At 32.1% G+C, this 19,763-nt stretch overlaps 2 protein-coding genes and 1 pseudogene across 7 annotated transcripts; 2 read left to right on the top strand and 1 right to left on the bottom strand.

The window, feature by feature from the left end:
- Window positions 1–4,091: 4,091 nt before the first annotated feature.
- On the bottom strand, window positions 4,092–10,743 carry LOC100787497 (uncharacterized). Of its 2 annotated transcripts, XM_003517156.5 has the most exons (13): window positions 10,582–10,743; window positions 10,305–10,463; window positions 9,823–10,071; window positions 9,624–9,743; window positions 9,023–9,103; window positions 8,437–8,532; window positions 7,659–7,754; window positions 6,896–6,949; window positions 6,609–6,812; window positions 5,990–6,115; window positions 5,658–5,723; window positions 5,235–5,534; window positions 4,092–4,872 (listed from the first exon to the last, which is right to left on the bottom strand). In XM_003517156.5, exons 1-13 carry the CDS (start codon window positions 10,642–10,644, stop codon window positions 4,393–4,395), a joined length of 2,094 nt encoding a protein of 697 aa, XP_003517204.1. In that variant the 5' UTR covers window positions 10,645–10,743; the 3' UTR covers window positions 4,092–4,392. The 2 variants fall into 2 exon arrangements, with proteins under 2 accessions (XP_003517204.1, XP_040872131.1); XM_041016197.1 differs by having other exon boundaries at window positions 6,609–6,938.
- Window positions 10,744–12,559: 1,816 nt separating this feature from the next.
- Window positions 12,560–14,206, top strand: LOC100814064 (protein WALLS ARE THIN 1-like; annotated as a pseudogene).
- A 1,557-nt stretch (window positions 14,207–15,763) lies between these two features.
- LOC100786957 (transmembrane protein 222-like) lies at window positions 15,764–17,843 on the top strand. 5 transcript variants are annotated; one of them, XM_041016239.1, is made up of 4 exons: window positions 16,033–16,184; window positions 16,261–16,391; window positions 16,709–16,971; window positions 17,290–17,843. In XM_041016239.1, the coding sequence occupies exons 3-4, from the start codon at window positions 16,735–16,737 to the stop codon at window positions 17,710–17,712; spliced, it is 660 nt and encodes a 219-aa protein (XP_040872173.1). In that variant the 5' UTR covers window positions 16,033–16,184; window positions 16,261–16,391; window positions 16,709–16,734; the 3' UTR covers window positions 17,713–17,843. The 5 variants fall into 5 exon arrangements, with proteins under 5 accessions (NP_001401652.1, NP_001239699.1, XP_006572856.1 ...); XM_006572792.4 differs by having other exon boundaries at window positions 16,689–16,971; NM_001414723.1 differs by lacking the exon at window positions 16,261–16,391 and having other exon boundaries at window positions 15,764–16,184.
- Window positions 17,844–19,763: the final 1,920 nt, after the last annotated feature.

The following is a 19,763-nucleotide window of genomic DNA, read 5'->3' as shown; positions in this document are numbered from 1 at the left end:
TGCCATGTTATTTAGCGGTGGATTAGCATTGATGGAATTTGGATTTATTCATGAATTAGATTTAACATTTTGAATGTGAAGTGTGTCTGTGTGTAAGAAATATTAAAATTTTACTCATTCTCTCTCTCTCTCTCTATATATATAGTATTGTATAATCCTTCTTAATAAGTTACAGGATCTACTCTCGTGCAACAAGTATTGTATTTTATGGCGTCTATACCGTTTTGTTTAAGAAATCAAATATAAGAGATATGTTCGAGACGACATTTAGCTTATTTGAGAGTTAAAAACTTTTCGAAAAAAAAAATTCATTAAAGCATCAATACGGGTGCTTAAATGAATGCTTAAAGTTAAACAAACATTGCTTAATAGATTTTTTTTTTATTAAAACTTATATATGACTTGATATTGTGTTAGTTAATTAATTATTATAAAAAAGAACACTTTTTTCAAAATAATTAATTATTTCACAATAAAGCATTGATGTAACATTAACATTTTTTTGACCGAAAATAAAATAAAGGATTAAAATCAAACTTTTAAAAATATAAAAAATAAAAATAAAACTTTTAATTTTTTTGTATAAAAATAAAACTGTTGTAAACATAAAATATTAAAATAAAACTTTAAAAAATTAAAATATCAAAAGTAAAATAAAAATACGAAAATTTAATAGACCAAAAGTACATTAAGTGATTAGTTTTTCAATCATCTATAAGTTTTTCAACTAATTTTACTAAACATATCTGCCATTAAATATGTTTATATGATATGACCGTGGGCTCGTAGCAGCGCTGGGTAGTAGTTTCAAGTAATTGTAAGAAACTATTTTTGCACATGTATGACATATACTAGTGCTATTTTAGAGTTCATTTAACAAATATTTTTATTAATGGGTAGGAATTAAACTCAAATATTAGGAAATTTACGACATATATTTTTCAACTAATTGAATTAGATTCTTTGGTTATTCAATTGATAAATATAATTATTTAAAGTTTAATGAACTAATCATGATTGATTTAATAGTAATTGAAAATAATTTTATTTTTCAGATAATATATATTATGTAATATTGGATACAAATTATAGTATTCATACTTTATAATATTAAAAGTTTAATTCCATTTCCTAAATATGATAACTCATAACATATAATATTCAAAATTAAACAAGAAATCAAATCAAATGTCATAATAATATTTAATAAGAGCTACAATTAGAAATTAAAAATATGTAATTGATATAATTGAAATGGCGTTCCTTAGATTATCGAGATGTAAATTAGACTGCTCAGAAACAATAAGCTCTTCGGCTTATTGTATCAATTATTATTAAAAGCTCTTCAGCTTGAATTAATAGGCAATGCTATTCTAATATAGGAGCAATTAAAAACAAATTGAAACATAATGAAGACTTAAAGAATGTGCCTTAAGGCTAGGGTTAAGGGAAGCCTTCTTTCACTTGGATTACTTGAATCTCGAGTTCTTTTTTTACTTCAGATTTGAGCTTATAGGTGTTGACTTCCTTTTCAACCAAGATTCTACATTAGGCCTCGTAACCTAACTAAGCTTCTTCCTAGCTCTTGTTTCTTGTCTTGAAGGCCTTCCTTGATCTCATCAAGACTAAAAGGCATGCGTATACATTAACATTTGGGTTCAATTCGCTCCAAGTATTTTTTATGCAAATTGAATAGAAAATAGTTAATAGCAATTTTTCTTTAATATATAATTAAGTTCTCTTAATTTGATCGCACAACGAAAATAAAATAAATTTGATAAATTTAAAATGCATATACATTTATTGGGTTTAATTGATAATGAACTTTGTGAATTAGTGTTAGAATAAATAATTTTGGGATTAATTGAGGACAATAATTAATATATTAGTATTTTTTTTTACATGTTAGTATAACATTTATAAATATGTAGTAATATTTCTAATTTTTCTTTAATTTCCATTGTGTTCTTATAAAGCAAGAATTGCCCAGTGAAGACTCGGGATCGTCAAGCAATATGGTGCCAAATGAAGCATCACTCAATAATAAACAAAAACGACTTCAAAAAAAAAATATAATAAACAAAAACATTGAGTGAAATCATGAAGGCTTGCTTTTGTCACGGAATCAACTGTGCGATATATCGTCTTCAACCAAGTATATTCTAATATGCCACTATTAGTATCATAAATGACCACTATAAGAAACTTAACAGAAGTTTTATCACTCATTGATGATTGAACTTTATTTAGAAAAAATACAATATAAAAGTGCGCTCTAATTAGATCTATTAAGTCTTCTTTTTTGTAAAAAAAAATCTATTATGTATTCTTAGGTGGGAAGCTTCTCAATTCATTCCATTTGAACATCAAGCTTTTTTGTAAAGGCTTCATAGAGGATGTTTACTTCATTTCATTTGCTTTTTTTTTTCTTTTTCTTATTCCACCATGTCTTTCTAGGTTTCATAGTATAGCTATTTGTTTTACCTAATGTTTGTTGTCAATTAGCATTATTAATAGAGTTTAGCTAAATTGATTGATAGTCTTAACATTGTTTAATAAATTTGTGATCATTAAGTTTGAACCTATCACTGGATATAAACTATTCAAATCTCTCACAACTAACTTAATCATAGTAGCTTAATATTTTTAATATTTTGGTAATATTATATGTGGGACAAAAGGTCGTCTTAGGTTTATTGAGTAATAATAGTATTTAAACTTTGGTCATGTTTTCAACTTTTGTGATGTCTGTCTTTTTTCCATTTTGAAAATCAAACAGGAAACAAGAAAAATGGATCCATTCCTGTTAAATTTTTTTATGCTATGTCTACCTTTTGAGTTTTAATAAATCAAACGTTCCTGCTAAGGTTAAATGTGGTGGGTTAGGAATAGCTTTAGGTATAGACGTATAGTACGTTTCTAAAATAAACATTATTAAAGTAGATTTTATCTTTTCTAAATGCTTTTTTATACTCTATCAGAAATCAAACCTTAATAAATATGTTGAAGAAATTTAATTATTTGCTGACTGAATTGAACTTTTGAAACAAAAAGCAAGTAATAATTTCAATAAGAAAACTCTTTCAAATTTCAAGTAAATTACTAATTCCCCAAAGTGATCCAGACATACCTTGAAAATAGCTGCGCACGTCTATGCTTCTTTTTCCCGAAAGTAACAGTAATAAAGTATCAATAAACTGATTTCTCTTTCTAATCCTTTTCTTCCTTTTCATGAGTAAAAGCATGTTCTTTCACTCTAACAAAACAAAGACTATCACTAGCATTCCTTTTTAGGGGTGTGGGTCATCACTACCGTTCTGAATAAAGCATTATTATCAGCTGATTGATCTTTAGTCAAAAATCAAAATGCACGACACATTCTAGGTTTATTATTGATGCAAAATTCCACAATTGATCTACATATGTTGCAGTATATGCTACTTTTAAACAGATACTAACTCCTTTCCCTGTCTTTTGATGTTTAGCTTTTCTTCCCAATAACCTTGATGTTTAAGAATTTCAAAATCTAATTAATACATTTTTCTCCAATCTATATTTAGTATCCAGTACTAGTGATGCAAGTATTAAAGATCAATGTATTAAAAAGATTATTTTAGTTCAAATATAATAATTTAGTTCCATTAAATATTTCTTAATCTATATGCAATAAATCTTAAACGTCAAAAAGATATGCAAATGAAGTATTACATCCTAGGGAGAAAAATTGATATTTCGTTCCACGAAAGAAATTTTCTCTATTTGGTCCGTGTTGTTTCGTAAAAATGCTCTATAAAAAACTAAACTGAAATGGATTAAAACACTAAATATTAAAAAAAAAGACTGATCAAATTGAAAAAAAAATCACTTTTCAACAAGTAATTTTCTCAAGATTATAAAAAAAAATGTCATTTTCTCAACAAACCATCATTTACTCATTTTTCAAGAACTGTATATAACATCTTATTCTCATTCAGATTTATATATAAGGAACTTGGGCAGTTGGCCTAAACATGGAGAGGAGTTTTGGGACGGTGAAATATATACCACCTTTAAAGCAAGAAAATCCTTGGGAGGAAAGACCGGCTGGTGAGTTTCTCTTGTGCATCAACTAATTTTGAACAGGTAACAAGTGTGTACAGTATAGCTTTCCTCATAACGGCAGTCAAAAATCCCTGAAGCGGACAGCATACATTATAACATCAAATTTCCTACATTCTGTCCAAATTTTACAATCAACAGTCTATAAGACTGTTCGTCACCTCCTCAAAATTTCCTTAAATTCTACGCATTTTGAATACTTTTGACTCTCCACTGGTTGCGCAGAGCTCACTGTTTTCTGTTTCTTCAATAGTGCCTGCAAAGTTAAGCGAGTATAATTTCAATTCCGGCTTTTTACCGTGAACCGGATGAGGGGCGAGGCTTCCCCTTTGTGGAATTCAAGTGCTGGGTGACAAATATAACCCCCATCACGACTATGAGACAGCCAACCAACATGCTGAAGAAGAGAGCACCCGGTTGCCTGGTCTGAACAAAGCCATACACTCCATTAGAGGTGACAAGAATAAGGTCAGTGAGCCCATCATTTGAAAAGTCCTCAGCAATTAAGACGTGTGTTGGTGGACCAGGTAGTTCAATTGTGGCCAATAAACTACCTCCAGGTGATATTATCACCGCTTCTTGTTCCCCGGCTGCAAGGATCATTTCCTGATTATCATGCAACCGCAAGGAAAGAGGCTTTAGTGTGGGAATCACCAGACCACCACCTTCCATCACTCCTGATGGGGAAGGTAGATTTGACCATGTAACACCAGTTGATTGTTGCCACTGCCAAATAGCATCATGACCATGCAAGCCAGGGGAGTATGATGTAATCTGCAGGGAACAATATTTTTCAAGTCACCAAGATCAGTGTCAACAATACTACTACTATTATTATTATTATTATTATATTTTTACATTTGAGCCTATTCAAGCACTAGAAAAAGCATCTCGATATTTTGAAAGATCATTTTTCAAATGGTCACATCCAATTTAATCCAAAAATTCCATATTTCACCAGATTCTGTACAAGTTTCTTTCAGCGAAGTAATCCCTCATGAATATCTCAAAAAACCACCAATATAAATTAATTGTGACAGGAAACACTTAGATAAACAAAAATGGAGAAACAGTATTGGTGCTCAACAAACAATTTAACAAATATTATAACCCTAAGAAGTCAAACAATGGCATACCTCTCCACGATTTGTCAAGAAGATAACATCACCATGGCTTCCCTTCCGATGCCTATGACCGTCACTTCTAGGAATTAGAATAGGTGTTGCTACCTCTAAAGAAGCAATATCTGAACCTTGACTGTAGCTTCTATATAGTTCTCCATGCTGGAATAAGTTAAAATGGGTATAATGACAAATAGATACATTGAAGAGTTGTTCACGTATTGGTACACCAGACGTTGCAATAGCCCAACAAGGACGTAGCACTTCCATGGACCCACTAACTACAGTCTGCTCAGCACCATTTCCTCCAACAGCCTGATAAGATGAATATTCCAGACATCAGCAGAAGAACATTCTCCATTTGCTATCATGCCAAATTAATATGATCTAGCTCGAGTTTTTAATCAAAAAAAGGTAAAAAAAAAATAAAATATGAACCTGCACATGATCTAGAACTCCATCACCATTAATATCAGCATGTAGACCACCTTCCTGGAGATGAAGCTGAAATAAACAAATGTCATTACATTAGACATGAAAAAGTTTGTGAAAGAATTAAATGGAGTTAAATAGAATTTTGGCTAAATAGTACAACCACAGGATAAAATAATTTTTAGACTAAGAAATCAATGTGCTCCATAAACGGAAAAAAGTATCAGGAGATGCAGCCTTCAATGGCCTAGATTATTTAGAAAAAGTTGTGTTGTAACCTTATCAAGATATGCATGGTAAATAAATAGGTTCAAGTTGACCGTAGGCTTTATGTTTACCTTGCATATTGTTCGACCAGATGCCAAATGAAGAGCTTCTATGCCCTCCTTCTGATGAGCCACAACAACATTAGGAACCCACCAAACTTGAGTGTAGTTGGTTATGGTGGGAACGTAAGGAAGGTGCTGCATTGCAAGAGAGAAACATTATGACTGCAAATTATTTCTCCATCTCTTTCAAAAAGTTTATCTTCTCAGTGTCATAACATGTTGATTTTATTTGTTAGAAAAGTAATCTCGTATTAGCCAATGACATGAAAACTATAAATAAATAATGTTGACACAGATTACTTCAACATAGCAAACTGGGGGCCACATGCTATTGATACTATCTATCAATGTGCCAATATGCCACCAATAGGTGATGCATATGAATACCAATAGTTTAAATCATAAAATAAAAATTGGATATGTAGCAGTTAGCAAGTAAACAGGCAGTTTCTATAACTGGATGAAGAAAATGAGCTTCTAGCTTAAATCGTTTGGAAAAGAATGAGTTGTTGAATTATAGTCATCTTAAAACTAATTATCATTACATCAACACAACTGAATTTCAATGACTAAAAATTATCAAATATAACCAGTTTTGTTAGCAGTTGCATGATGGTTAGCATTTAACCTTCTTAGATTTTGCGGAACCAGCATAATTTGCTGCTTTTCCAATTATGTTTGAAATTTTTTTGGTTGAGTCCTTCCCTGGAGGATGGTTTTCCTCAGGCTTGTGAAAAGGGTAACTCATAGCCTTTCCGGGTGTTTTCTTCAATGTTTTCCTCTTGTGCCGCCTGAAGTGGGCAAGCTTCAATAAAGTATCTTCTCTCCTAGCCTGATAAACATATTTATTCAAGAACGGACAGTAATTAAGATTAAGCCTTAGTACAGAAGGATAATCAAGGTTGATAAATGTACCCATTGGTGAGGCATAACTCCCAGGATTGATTCTCTGAATTCCCTGCATTCATACTAGAATTTCACATGTCACAGGAAGCAACCTTTAGGAGGATATCTATAATTAAAAACAAAGATTTTACAATAACATTAAATTTAAACAAAATACTCTATTATGTGCATATGTTAGTGTTTCCACACATAATGGAGGGATTGATGACTGGAGTTCTTCTGGTAAAGCTCATACTAACAAGAAAATATATGTTTTAATGGTTGACCATTGTAAGAGAAAAGGTGGATAACATGAATATGTGACAAGTCTCCAATCTATAGGAAGTTAGATACACATTGACAATAAGCAAGGCAACACTTTTAAACAAATTTATGTTTGGATTTTTTAGTGTATTATAGTGGAATACAATGGAGTGGGAAGGGATGGTGTTACTTAGTCTCTGTTTGGAAGTTGCTTAGACTTTAGAGGATTAATGAGGAAAGGAAAGGAATGAAAAAGTTATTAATTTGGAATTACATCATTACTTACTCATAACAACATTTAAACTGAACTAAAAGGATGAATAGTAAGACCAACAACTATATTTCTATAGGCTTTGTAAAATCAATATATTTGAAAAAGGAAAACAATGATTTCATTGCTTTCCCCAAAATCCAGCCTGGTGACTGATGAGAGGTTATGAAGGTAATAATTCTTTACACCATTATTCCATCACATTTCACTAATCCAGCATACCCATAGGATTTAGTTGAACAGCTAAAATGTAAGTACCTCTCCAGGTTGGCGGGTATTCAGAGCATGAACATCAAGCTTGTAGTTATGTTGCGGAAGTAACTGTGATGCATCTGAAGAATGCACTTCAATGTTCTAAATAATGAAAAGACAATACCAGTCATTAGAATAAAGGATAACACTACACAAGAGTATTCAACATAATAGATGTTAGATTAGTGAACATTAATGTTGTTTTATCCATGTAGCCAAGGCTCGGTTGAAGTTGTTGTCAAATGTCAGATTAGCATCAATCACATTCAATCAGACTTGACCATAATGTTGGTTGTAAAACATCTAATCTGGTGTCAAAAACAGACAAGGCTAACTTTGAAACTGGTTGGGAGGTGCTTCCATATATTTCATGGGTATTTTTGGGAAAATATATGATTGTGCACCAGTGGATTAAATGCTAGTACATATGCTAACAGCATAGGTTTAGCATCCTTCCTCGAGAGTATAATTTATTGACACCAGACTATAGCTCAATACATTCTGTATTTTTTTTTTTACTTTAATTATAAGTTTTCTTCAGTTTTCATGTTCCTTCCTGGATTGCAACCACCTTGATTATCTTTCAAACATATAGCAGATGTGAGAGATTAGAGAAAGTGCACTAAATGAATTTAAAGGTAGAAAAAACTATCCTTCAAACCAAGAAAATAAAAAGGAAGAAAAATGCATTCTTAAATAATAAAATTATTTCCCTTTGATTTTAGCATGATGACAACACCCAAACAGTAGAACATACTGAAGACCAAAGAATAGAGCACAGCACCTCATTTTTTCTGCTCCATCGTTCAACACCAGATCGACCAGCAAATGCATAAAATGCAAAATGTCGTAAATCCACAGTTCCGGAGTTTTCAGAAGCCTATGCAAGGCAAGGATCAGAATAAATAGTCAAAATATTCACCACACCACTTAAAGATAAGAGAGCAGACATCTACCTGATTCATTTTTCACCAAAAAGAGAAATTTAAAGGAAGAAGTTACAGTAAGGAGTTAAACTGTCTCCTATTTATAGCAGCCTGATTATATAGGTCCAGATTCTTAGGCTACTTGCTGCAAAGTGCATAGAGTTTATTGGCTTAATTATACCAAGCCTTAGTGAAATTTTACAGTCATCTATCATTCAGTATAAGAATTCAAATTGACAGTTTAAGAAAGAAAAATAAGATCAACCTTGAAGACCCAAAATTGAATTGAACTAAACTAAATAAAACAAATATGTTAAACAAAAATCCAGCACTTTAATTAAGCACTACAACTACAACAGTGTTTTTGGCAGGTATCCTTTAGTATGCTACAAGATGGCAAAAGAAAACAAAACAATTTAGCATCCATCAGCAACATGTTTATACCTCCTTTTCAGCAGCACTTCTTCGATGTTGCTCGGCAAACCTTGCACCCATCCCCATTTCTTCAAAAGGATCCATAAAAATCTGAAAGTAGAAAGCAATTAACAGCTATACCAAAACAATTGATTCACAAATTAAGACAGCAAAAAGACCAAGTTACCAATTTTAGCAAAGAAACAAGTTTGGATTAGAAGACAATGCTAAATAGTAATAATTCTGAGCATATATTAGAGACGAACAAATCCAAAATCATTATGATTTATAAGAATCAAAGAACAAATAGAAATTTCAGAAATTCAAGAAAGATCTTGAAACCTGCATTACTATCATATTTCATCAAATAAAATTGCTGAGGAACTTTCATATCTGCCCTTGCAGAGTGTAAAAGAAAATAAGATGGCCACAACCTTATGTCACTCATAAGCTGTTATTAGTCTTTACTTTTTGAAAAGGATGATAAACACCATACACGATATATAGCGAGTGTTGCTGTTAGCACATAGGAAGGGTATATATTGCAAGTTTTGCCATTAGCACATAGGAAGAGACATATGTAGCAAAATAGAATAATAAACCAGGAAACAAGGGGGGAAGTGACTCATACATGTGGCTGCATTTCCATCCTGCCACCGACAATTATTAATCCTGTATCTCCATGCTTTAGAGTATAATTGCTTATAGAGATTGCAACTTCCCTATGGTGAGCATTATGTGGAAAATCCTCCTATAACAATCACTTAAAGAATTAGTGAACTCAACCTAATATAATAACAGGATCATATAGTACAGCTAAAACATCATACCTGTAAATTATTTTCCCACAACTTTTGGAGGTTGGAATCAAAACACATCACGGACCAACCCGATGTTACCACAACCAAAACCTGTTTCTGCGGCTGCCCAATTTTATAGCGGTCAATATAGCCGGTTGCCATAGCAACAGGGCGTCTCCCAGTCATCACACGTACTTTGTCAGGCAACAAAGACACCTCAGCCAACACACGCGCCTCACTGAATCCTTCATCGACACGTCTACTATGGGGCTCCAAAACCTGTGAGACCCCCACCACAAGTACATAATCCAGTTACCAATACAAGTACCACTCAGAACAAAGTTATTATTATCAAGCTAAATCAGCAAGCAAGTAAAGATTAAAAAATGTTAGTGTTATGCACACATTGACACTTGAATTGTGAAGGATGCCAAAACCAGAAATAAAAAATTACAAGTGAACCAAAATTGAGAGCAGTAAAGAAGGGTAAACAAGTTCTGGATTGAATGTACCTGAATTTTAGCGTCGTGTGTAGCCACAAGTACTTCCTTTTTGCCGTCTCCGTTGAGATCAGCGACGAGCGGCGGCGGAAGGCGTTCGGCTTCATATTTGATTGGATATTCATCAGTTAGGTGCATCCATGCGTCTTTGAACGAAATACCGCCATCTTGCTAAAAAGAAATCAAATTAAGCAATAAAAAGTGAAATTGGATCGTGCGAGATTGCATCTATTAGGGTTTTACAGGGAGCGAATGATGGGGAAGAGGGGAAGAATAAAGGGTATGGTACCTGAAGAGTGAAGAAAATAGCGAAAGCGGAGAGCATGAGAATGGCCAAATCCCGCTTTCTCATGACTCGTGTGTGCAATTCAGCTACTGTCTCGTCTTCGTCTTCTAAACATTGACTTGTACACTCTACTGTTTAGGTCTTGTGTATGCCTGAAACCAGTGAAGATAATTTTTATTTTATTTTTTTTTCTTCTAGAAGAAGCCCAAAATATGTTTGCTCTTTTTTTTTTTTTTTTAATCCGGCTTAAACTAAAAACTAATCTCGAGTTACGGATATCTTCACATGCATCAACTAGAATTTAACCTTGATCACATTATTTAACGGATAAGATTTTTTTTTTTATCTTATAAGACTTGAAAAAAATATAATTATTTACTTATGTATCAAATTATGTTGTTTTTTTTACGTTTTTATTTTATTTTGAAATAAAAAGAGTGAATAATAAAGTATAGTAAATTATAACATTTTTTAATATTATTCTTTAATTTTGAATAAATAATAGGTTTAAAAAAAATCTTTGTAATTTTATGATTGTGTAATTTTGATTATTCAAATATTATACTACACATTTACATTTGATCTCTCACATTTTAAAAATTTAATAATTTTAGTTCACTATTAATATATTGTCAATTTTTTAATAAAAATTATTGTTGTGATAGGTTAACGATGATGTTGCACAAATATGCTAACATAACAATATAATAAAAGAAGGGTTAAATAAGAAACAAACATTTAACCAATCAATCCAAAGATCATTTGTGTGATACTGGAGTTCCAACGATAAAGAATAAAAAACAAGCTTTAGAAACCTTAATTACAAAGCTATGAGAAAGTTCAAATCAAAATGGATTAAAAGATATTAGTATACCATTTAATTGAGAAAATGAGAGAGATGCAGGATTAGAAAAGTTATTAATATCCTTTAGTATTTAAAGTCTAAGAATTATTCATTTTAATTGTTAATTTCATTAAACTGTATATTTTTACTATATTTTACATTTTTATTATAAAGTTTAAACACTAAAGTGAAGGGTTATACTTACATGGAATAAAATAGAGGGTAAAAAAAAAAAATACAGAGATACAAAGTTTAACTATAAGATAACAAATCGAATTAGTCTCTAATCTAATTGATTATAAGACATCTGTGATCTTTAACTGAAGAAAAAGAATACAAAATTTTGAGATATATTAAAATAACAGCAAAGAACAGTTTACAATCACATATTCACATGCAAGCAAGCGATCTTATTACAAGCAGAGGAGCAGTAGATACGAGTTCATAAACAAGTTTTAACCCATAAACGACAGAATTCATTTTTAGATGTTGTACATTAAAAAAACACATGAGATTTTTTTGTTTTTCTTTTGTTTGTCCACAAGGTGGATGGATCTCTACCCTACAGACAGCTCCCCCCTCCCTCCCGTTCTCCTGGTCAAACAGTTCTAAACGATTGAACTCTCAACACTCCTCATTCACTATTCCTACTATCAGCATCTCTAGTGAGATAAGAGAGTCATCAGTATCAGCAACCAATATATAAAAGACTATAAGAACATGATGCCTCAACGAGCTAATCTTCACATAGCCTTAACATTTTAACAATTTTGTTATGCAGGAAATCATATATTTCTGAGAATTGCACTTGATACAGGCGTAAGCAAGCTTATCTTTCCTGTCTATAGAAACATCACCGCCTTGGTTCTTCTGGCTCCCCCGCATATTTCTCAGACAAGTATGCACTTTGGTTCTATCTCTTTAATTATCCCCAGTTAAGCTATTCACCTTTTTTTCTTTTTTTTGTATCTGTTTTCCTATCTGCAAGGAAAGACAGGCCATCAATAACCAGTTATTGTATGCTACACTTTTTCCTACTTGGACTTGTTGGGTACAATCTCTTCATGAAATCACTCTTCATTGGTCAAGAAGACATATTTGGTGTAATTTTAAAACCCCACTTCTGGTAGAATAACAATGAAAGAAGGATTCTACCTCTTGGGTTTGGAGAAATCATCACCTACCTTTGCTGCAGCTATGCAGAATTCTGTTCCAGCCCTCACCTTGCTGATGACTGCCCTACTCAGGCAAGCTAAAATCCTTAACCTCTAAAAAGTTAATTAAAAGCCTAATAAATAGGATGATATCCTGATAAAATGATCAAATTTTATTGAATGCTTGTATGAATATGTTTTACATTGAATGTTTGTATAAATAGTTTAACTTTAATGCACGGTTAGCAAACTTATCATACATGACAATATGTAATTGGATGAAAGTGTATAGATCCTCTAAACTGCATAGACAATTTATTCATTAATTAAACTCTTGAGTATAACTTATTTGTTCAATTATATATATGAAGTGCAGATATGAGAGTGTGCACTTCAATAGGATTGATGGTCTGGCTAAGGTCCTTGGAGGAGTCCTTGCTTCTGTTGGAGGAGCTTCAATCATTACCCTTTACAAGGGACCTGTTATTTATACTCCACATTTAGGATTACATCAGGAACAATACTTGTCTACATTGGGAGATGCCACAGGAAAGAACTGGAACTTGGGTGGCATCTATCTCTTTGGTCACTCCTTATGTTGGTCTGGTTGGATTGTGATGCAAGCATTATGAAAAAAATACTTGGCCCCACTCACAGTTTCTGCATTTACATGCTTCTTTGGTGTTGTGCAGTTTTTGACAAATGCAGCCTTTTTTGAGAAGGATTACAAAGCCTGGCAGTTCAATTCTAGTCGAGAGATCTGCAGTGTTTTGTTCTCGGTTGGTAAATTAAACTGATTGCTCAATCTGCTTTTTTTCTTTGGCATGTTGGTTTGATGTTTCTATTTTCATGACATCTGAGTTTTCTTTTTGTTGGTTTGTATCAGGGACTGGTGACTTCAGGGCTGGCATCAGCAATACAGATATGGACTATTGGCAAAGGAGGGCCAGTTCTTGCTTCAATTTATCTACCTTTACAAACATTACTCTTTGATGTCATCTTTTATTTTCGGTGAAGAATTCTTCTTGGGAGGGTAGGTTCTTATAATCCAAGCATCTTTTGTTCTAATGACAATATGTTATATGCTATTAAAGGGAAGTCTAAACGTTGTAGTGTTGTTGGTTTATGTTACAGTAATCTTATTATTTTCAATTTTGAGGTGCAGGATTATTGGAGCATTCTTAATTATATCCGGCTTGTACCTTGTTGTCTGGGGAAGAAGTCAAGAAACCAAGTCTGCCAAAGAGGTCATAGTCCCCATTGATCCCAAGAATCATTGGGAAGAAAAAAGTGACAGTTCTTCCCTCACCCAACCATTGATTACTACACAGAGCTCTTAGAAGTCAGAGGGGAAAGAATTTATATGATGGTAAATATGTGAAAGTCCCTTATGGTGACCCATTGTCACAACATTTCTTTGTTGCAACGGGGTTATCAGTTGTTTTATTACTAATTCTGGCAACCTCTGCTATTGTCTACACATAATCATAATTGGGGAATTTGAACCCCTAAACATTTAGGTGGCAGAGATTGTTCTTTATTTTAATTTTTAGTTATTTGGTTACTTAGGATAAATTTGAAATATGAAAAGAAAAAATAACAATCTTAAGAGTGCAGAAGCAATATATTTATAGTCAAAATTTGTACAATTTTATTGAATGTAATATTAGAGTTTGAAGAAAAAATTGATTTTTTTAATTAGAATCTGATGTTTTGATTACTAAGGTTTATGTAAAAAAAATATTCAAAATGAATTAATCGATTCAATTAGTAAAAATTTTGCAAGAAAATGATAATTTTAAAAAAATATACAAAAAAATTTGATGAAAAATTATATTTACTTATTTTAAAAAAACTAAAATATCCAAATTATATATATATATATATATTCAATCAAGGGAGGGGTTATGTACAAGGGAGGGATCACAGTCTTTCAGTCTTTGCGTGTGCTATCCTGAACAAAAATGTTGGTATCCGGCATTGTTTTGTTTTGTTTTGTTTTCATGGTTAAGTTCTATGTCCTTGATCTTTGCTAGTTTAATTTGGTTCAAAATACAATAACAATTCTGACGTTGCAATTACAACTGTAAATTATTTTCCCACTACTTAGCAAAAGGTTCTATATCCTTGATCTTTGGTAGTTTAATTTTACACTGAGCATTCTGACGTTGCAATCACTATGCTGAGTAATAGGATCACAGTACAACTAAAACACCATACCTGTAAATTATTTTCCCACTACTTTTGGAGGTTGGAATCAAAACATATCAGGGACCAACCCAATCAAATAACCAGTTATTGTGAGGTACACTTTTTCTTACTTGGACTTGTTGGGTACGATCTCTCTTCATGAAGCCACTCTTCCTTGATCAAATAAGACACATTTGGCATAGTTATAAAACCTCACTTCTGGTACTGCAAGAATAGCAATGAAAGAAGGATTCTTTCTCTTGAGTTTGAAGAACACATCACTTAAGTTAGCTGCTGCTACACAGAAATCTGATGAGAGTGTACACTTGAATAGGATTGATGCTGTGGCTAAGGTCCTTGGAGTCCTTGTTTCTTTTGGAGGAGCTACAATCATAATTTCAGTTGGGAGATCTCCAGCTTAGGTTCAAAAGGTAAAATTGAACTGAGTTTTGCCTCAATTTTGTCTTCAAACTCAGTTTGATATGGAAGTGAAGAGAGGAATGCTTTTGAAAATTCAATGTGCTGTTTTTTTTTTTTTTTTTGCTGATGATAGAAGTTAAAATTCAAAGACAATGCATTCCTGCATCAATGTTATCACTGTAGGAAGTTGGCTTTAGCTTCTTACTTGATCAAGGATCACAATTGGTGACCTTTTGACATCAAGAGAACTCATTTTAACTATTAGGATCTATGATCTATGAGGGACTGGTGACTTCAGGGCTTAATTTGTGCTTTTTTTTTTTTTTACAATTTGCTGCTCTGTTCTCAATTAAAAGACAACTTATTGGGGGAAATTCAATTTATTTTCCTTCCTCATTCTTTTTATAATTATTTATATAAAAAAATCAATCAGATTCAGAACTTAAATAAAAAAACCACGTTTAGAAATTTAACCAAATACTTAATCAAGTAATTAATCAATAAAATCAGCTCAAACAATTTCATAAAAATTATCCTACATGCACTCAATTTCAAAATCATTTTGTTTTCAATTTTATTTTTTTATATCCCATTTTTTTATGTTTATTTCATACTTTATCTATTTTTCTATCATATTACTAGTAGCATCTATTTTATTTATTTATTTTAATCTATTTTGAAACTATAAGGTATATACATTCTCTAGTCATTTTAACTTAAACCACTTTTACTTTATCAATTTGCCTGATGTAATTACTCACACAATTTTTGTTCATATCTATATAAAAAAAAAGCAAATAAAATTAAAATTTAAGACGACATGATAGAAAAAAGTTTGAATAATAGTATTTGTTTCACACTTTAGGAAACACAGAGAGAGAGACAACAAATAAGATGAAAAACGTAGGAAAATTAGAGTTTAGTGGAGAATTATAGAAATTACGGTCCCTTCTTCTAATTGTGTGCGAGTAGCTGTTCTTCTGCTTCTGCTTTACAAGGTGATTGGATCGGATCCCTTTCTCTTATTTCTATAATTCTATGTTCTGTGTTGACTATAATTCATGCGTTTGCTAGGGTTTCTCGTCCTGCTTTGTAATTTTATCGTCAATCGCCCGTATTGTTTATAAGTCAGTTTAGGTATCACTCTCCCATCAATTTATTCCGCGAAACAAACTTCAATCTCGAATTTTGAAATCTGAATCTGTGTAAGTAACTATTAGCCCTCTGCATCATGATTGTTCTTGAAACCCGAATTTGGGGACCTTAAAAGATGCAACATTTGAATTCCATCGTTTCTTCACTTGAATCATTTAAATTGGTAATAGTAGATACTAGACCTGCATTCTTGGTGTGATGATTTGGCATAGGTTCAAATAGTATATATATATATATATATATATATATATATATATATATAATTGGAAATATTATTAGACACTATGCTTATGTACATGTTGATGAGTTTCAGTTTTATAATTGCTTGTTGTGTATTGGAAAGTCAGTTTTGTTGCCATGGAAGCAGAGTTGGATACCGAGCAGCAGCAGCAAATGACGGAAGGAAGCTATTCCCAAACTATGCAAATTGATCCAAAAAGGGCTCGATTTCCATGCTCCGTTGTGTGGTCACCACTTCCTGTAATCTCGTGGTTCATTCCTTGCATTGGTCACATTGGCATCTGCAGAGAGGATGGGGTGATATTGGATTTTGCAGGGCCTAATTTTGTGTGTGTGGACAGTTTTGCATTTGGAGCTGCCACTCGCTATCTTCAAATCCCCAAAGAAAAGGTATATGCTATTGTTTATTCTTTCTTTATGGGAAGTGAACACAGAAAAGGTATGCTTCCCCTTTGTAAACAAATTGTCCTAAACTAAGGCAGGGACAAATCAAGAATTAGAAAGCAAGACTATGCCATGAGACTCTTAGTTCTTTGTCAAAACAACTTCGAGTCTGTAACTTTCTTGTGCTTTTATTTCTTCATCATGCTGTGATATACACTAGATGGAAGCTGTGAAGAGTTATATATCAAAGGAACTTGATTTTAGCCCTTCGGTTTTCTGTTCATCTATTGCTTATCTAATGTTGTTTAAAATAACTGTTGGCAGTGTTGTGTCCCCTTAGTCCAGTCTGTGTACAATGGTGAGGAACACTACATGCAGGGTGAAACTAGAGGAGATTTGAGGACTTGGGATGATGCACTAAGGAAAAGCACTCAAGAATTCCAACATCTATCTTACAATCTCTTTACCTGCAACTGCCACTCGTTTGTTGCCAATAATTTGAACAAGTTGGGTTTTCTGACTGGTGGATGGAATGTGGTGAATCTGGCAATTTTCATTTTATTCAATGGACGTTGGGTCAGCAAAGCATCTATGCTTCGATCTATCTTACCATTTGTGGTTGTATTTTTTCTTGGAGTCACATTCTGGGGCTTCACCTTCCTAAAGTTTTGGTTCTTCTTCACTTCCATTCTTATTGGGTGGTTCCTTCTTGGTACTTATTGTTTCAAGAACCTGATTCAGTTGTAGTATCTGTTTCTCTTGTTCTACTTTGTATAAAACTGTAATACGTTCGAAGTGATGGAAGTGACCCAATTAACCATATACTTTGTATTCAGATAAATTTTGTTGCTAAATGTTAAAGGCTTGTTCTTGTGGTATCAATTTGTTAGATGATATCTTGCCTGATATATATATATATATAGGGAGAATGACTTTCTTATTAATTATTAAAATGGCTAAGATTTAATTTCTCATTCTCACATAGTTATTTTCACACGATTGGCCCCTTCCTGCCCCATATCTAATTTGATGCCAAGACTGTCTGTTCTCTGTAACATCTTTGAACTTTTATTTGTTTAAGTGATCAAGTCACTGTGAATTTCACGAGCATGAAAAAGCACAGTGCAAAATATCTGCACATAAAAAACGAATGCTTCACCATCTGGGCATCATCTTATTCTTCTAGCTTATCTATTTTCACTTTTAAAAAAAAAAAATCACATTGTCATTAACGAGAACATGGGCATGTGTGAATACTCAATACAACTTTGCCACCCTTTTTATTTTTAAAGAAATTCTTTTAAAGCAGTGTGTAACCAACAAAGGAAGGGGGAAGGGGAACATTTTTGCGTACAATATGAACATGTCAAACTCTTGAAAAAAGATTTTTGTTCTGGTGCGACTAACATCCGTGTGTCAAAATCAAATCGTGAAGAATTCGAAAAGGAATGGCCAAAAATAAAAGCATAAATTATTCTCTTTGTAAACATGGGCATTCTTTATCAAGTTGTGTGCCTTATGCATGGCCATTTCTTGGGGGGGGGGGGGGGGGGGGGGAATTTGGTAGTGATATTCCATTTACATTTAAACACTTGTTATAAGATTTTTTATATACTTTTTTTAGTTTTACTTAAAATTAATATCCATACAATACATGAGATAATTACTAGTTAAAACGTACCTCTTTCTCTCTCTAATAAAATCATATTCCATCATGTAGAAATGAGAGGATATAGATCCTTTTCGTATCCTTGCTTTCATGCATATGTTATTTTCTTTGTAATCGGAATCCATTGGTTACAAAACATTGGCCAGGACGCTAACAAAAGTAACCCTTTACTTGTCTCTCAGCGATTCCGTGTTATAGGCGTGGCCCATTTGTCAGTTTCACTCTATTTCTGGACTACAAGAAATAAGAAACTGAATTGAGAAAATAATTATCCACTCACGTTATGAAAAGCTTTTAAACTCTTATTCCATCACAAATTCAGGTATATGGTTAATAATGTATTTTTTATTTATCATACTGACAGATATATAAATCAAATTCATCTGAATTAAGACAGAATAGTTATTGCAGAGATAATGTAAAAGGGTTTTATAATCCCATCTAACCACATTTTCATTTATAATAAATTAATAACACTTAAAAGTTATAAATACGATAAATTCCAATTAGTTAACAATGTAAAAAAATTTATATTGTTAGTACATCAATAACTATCAATAAAGATAATTATCTCATTTGATATACATATTTCTTATTTCTAATTTATTCTTCAACTACTATTAAAAACTACTCACAATCACAAGTAATTACTATCTAATAACTTTTCAACATAACAATTATTATCTATAAATATTAATAAATGTAATTATCCCATTTGATATACATATTTATGGTTTCTAATTTATTCTTCAGCTACTTTTAAAAATCACTCACCGGCATAAGTAGTTATGTCTAATCGTTTTTCAATATAATAGTTATTACAATTACATTTAACTAAAAAAACAAAAAAAGAATATTAAGGCATAAGACACAGAGTGCCTGTTTTTCAACAAATAGAAAGTAAATTAAACTTTAAACTTTTGAATTAATAGTGAAACTTTTGAATTCATTGAATAAGATATTATATATTTATTACCTTTTTTATAAAAAAAATCACATGTATATTTTAGAAGAGACAATTTTCTTCAAGTTTATAAGATTTTTTTCTAAGTATTTGACACGACTATATAACTAAGGCTGGATCTAATACTACTAGTTAAATTAAAATAACATCGTATTAGTTTATGAA

The sequence above is a fragment of the Glycine max genome, chromosome 1 (assembly GCF_000004515.6).
Source record: "Glycine max cultivar Williams 82 chromosome 1, Glycine_max_v4.0, whole genome shotgun sequence".
Classification (NCBI taxonomy): domain Eukaryota; kingdom Viridiplantae; phylum Streptophyta; class Magnoliopsida; order Fabales; family Fabaceae; genus Glycine; species Glycine max.
Note: the sequence above shows the minus strand (reverse complement) of the source record. Positions and strands in the feature narration are given on the sequence as shown.

Excerpts from the sequence above, each read along its gene's own strand:
- LOC100787497 (XM_041016197.1), bottom strand. The coding sequence starts at position 10,644 with ATGAGAAAGCGGGATTTGGCCATTCTCATGCTCTCCGCTTTCGCTATT. Across the intron at positions 9,104-9,623 it reads GGATGGAAATGCAGCCACAT|ATTTTTATGGATCCTTTTGA; the intron begins GTATGAGTCACT and ends TTCTACTTTCAG. Across the intron at positions 4,873-5,234 it reads TCTTGACAAATCGTGGAGAG|ATTACATCATACTCCCCTGG; the intron begins GTATGCCATTGT and ends TGTTCCCTGCAG.
- LOC100786957 (NM_001252770.3), top strand. The coding sequence starts at position 16,699 with ATGGAAGCAGAGTTGGATACCGAGCAGCAGCAGCAAATGACGGAAGGA. Across the intron at positions 16,972-17,289 it reads TTCAAATCCCCAAAGAAAAG|TGTTGTGTCCCCTTAGTCCA; the intron begins GTATATGCTATT and ends AACTGTTGGCAG.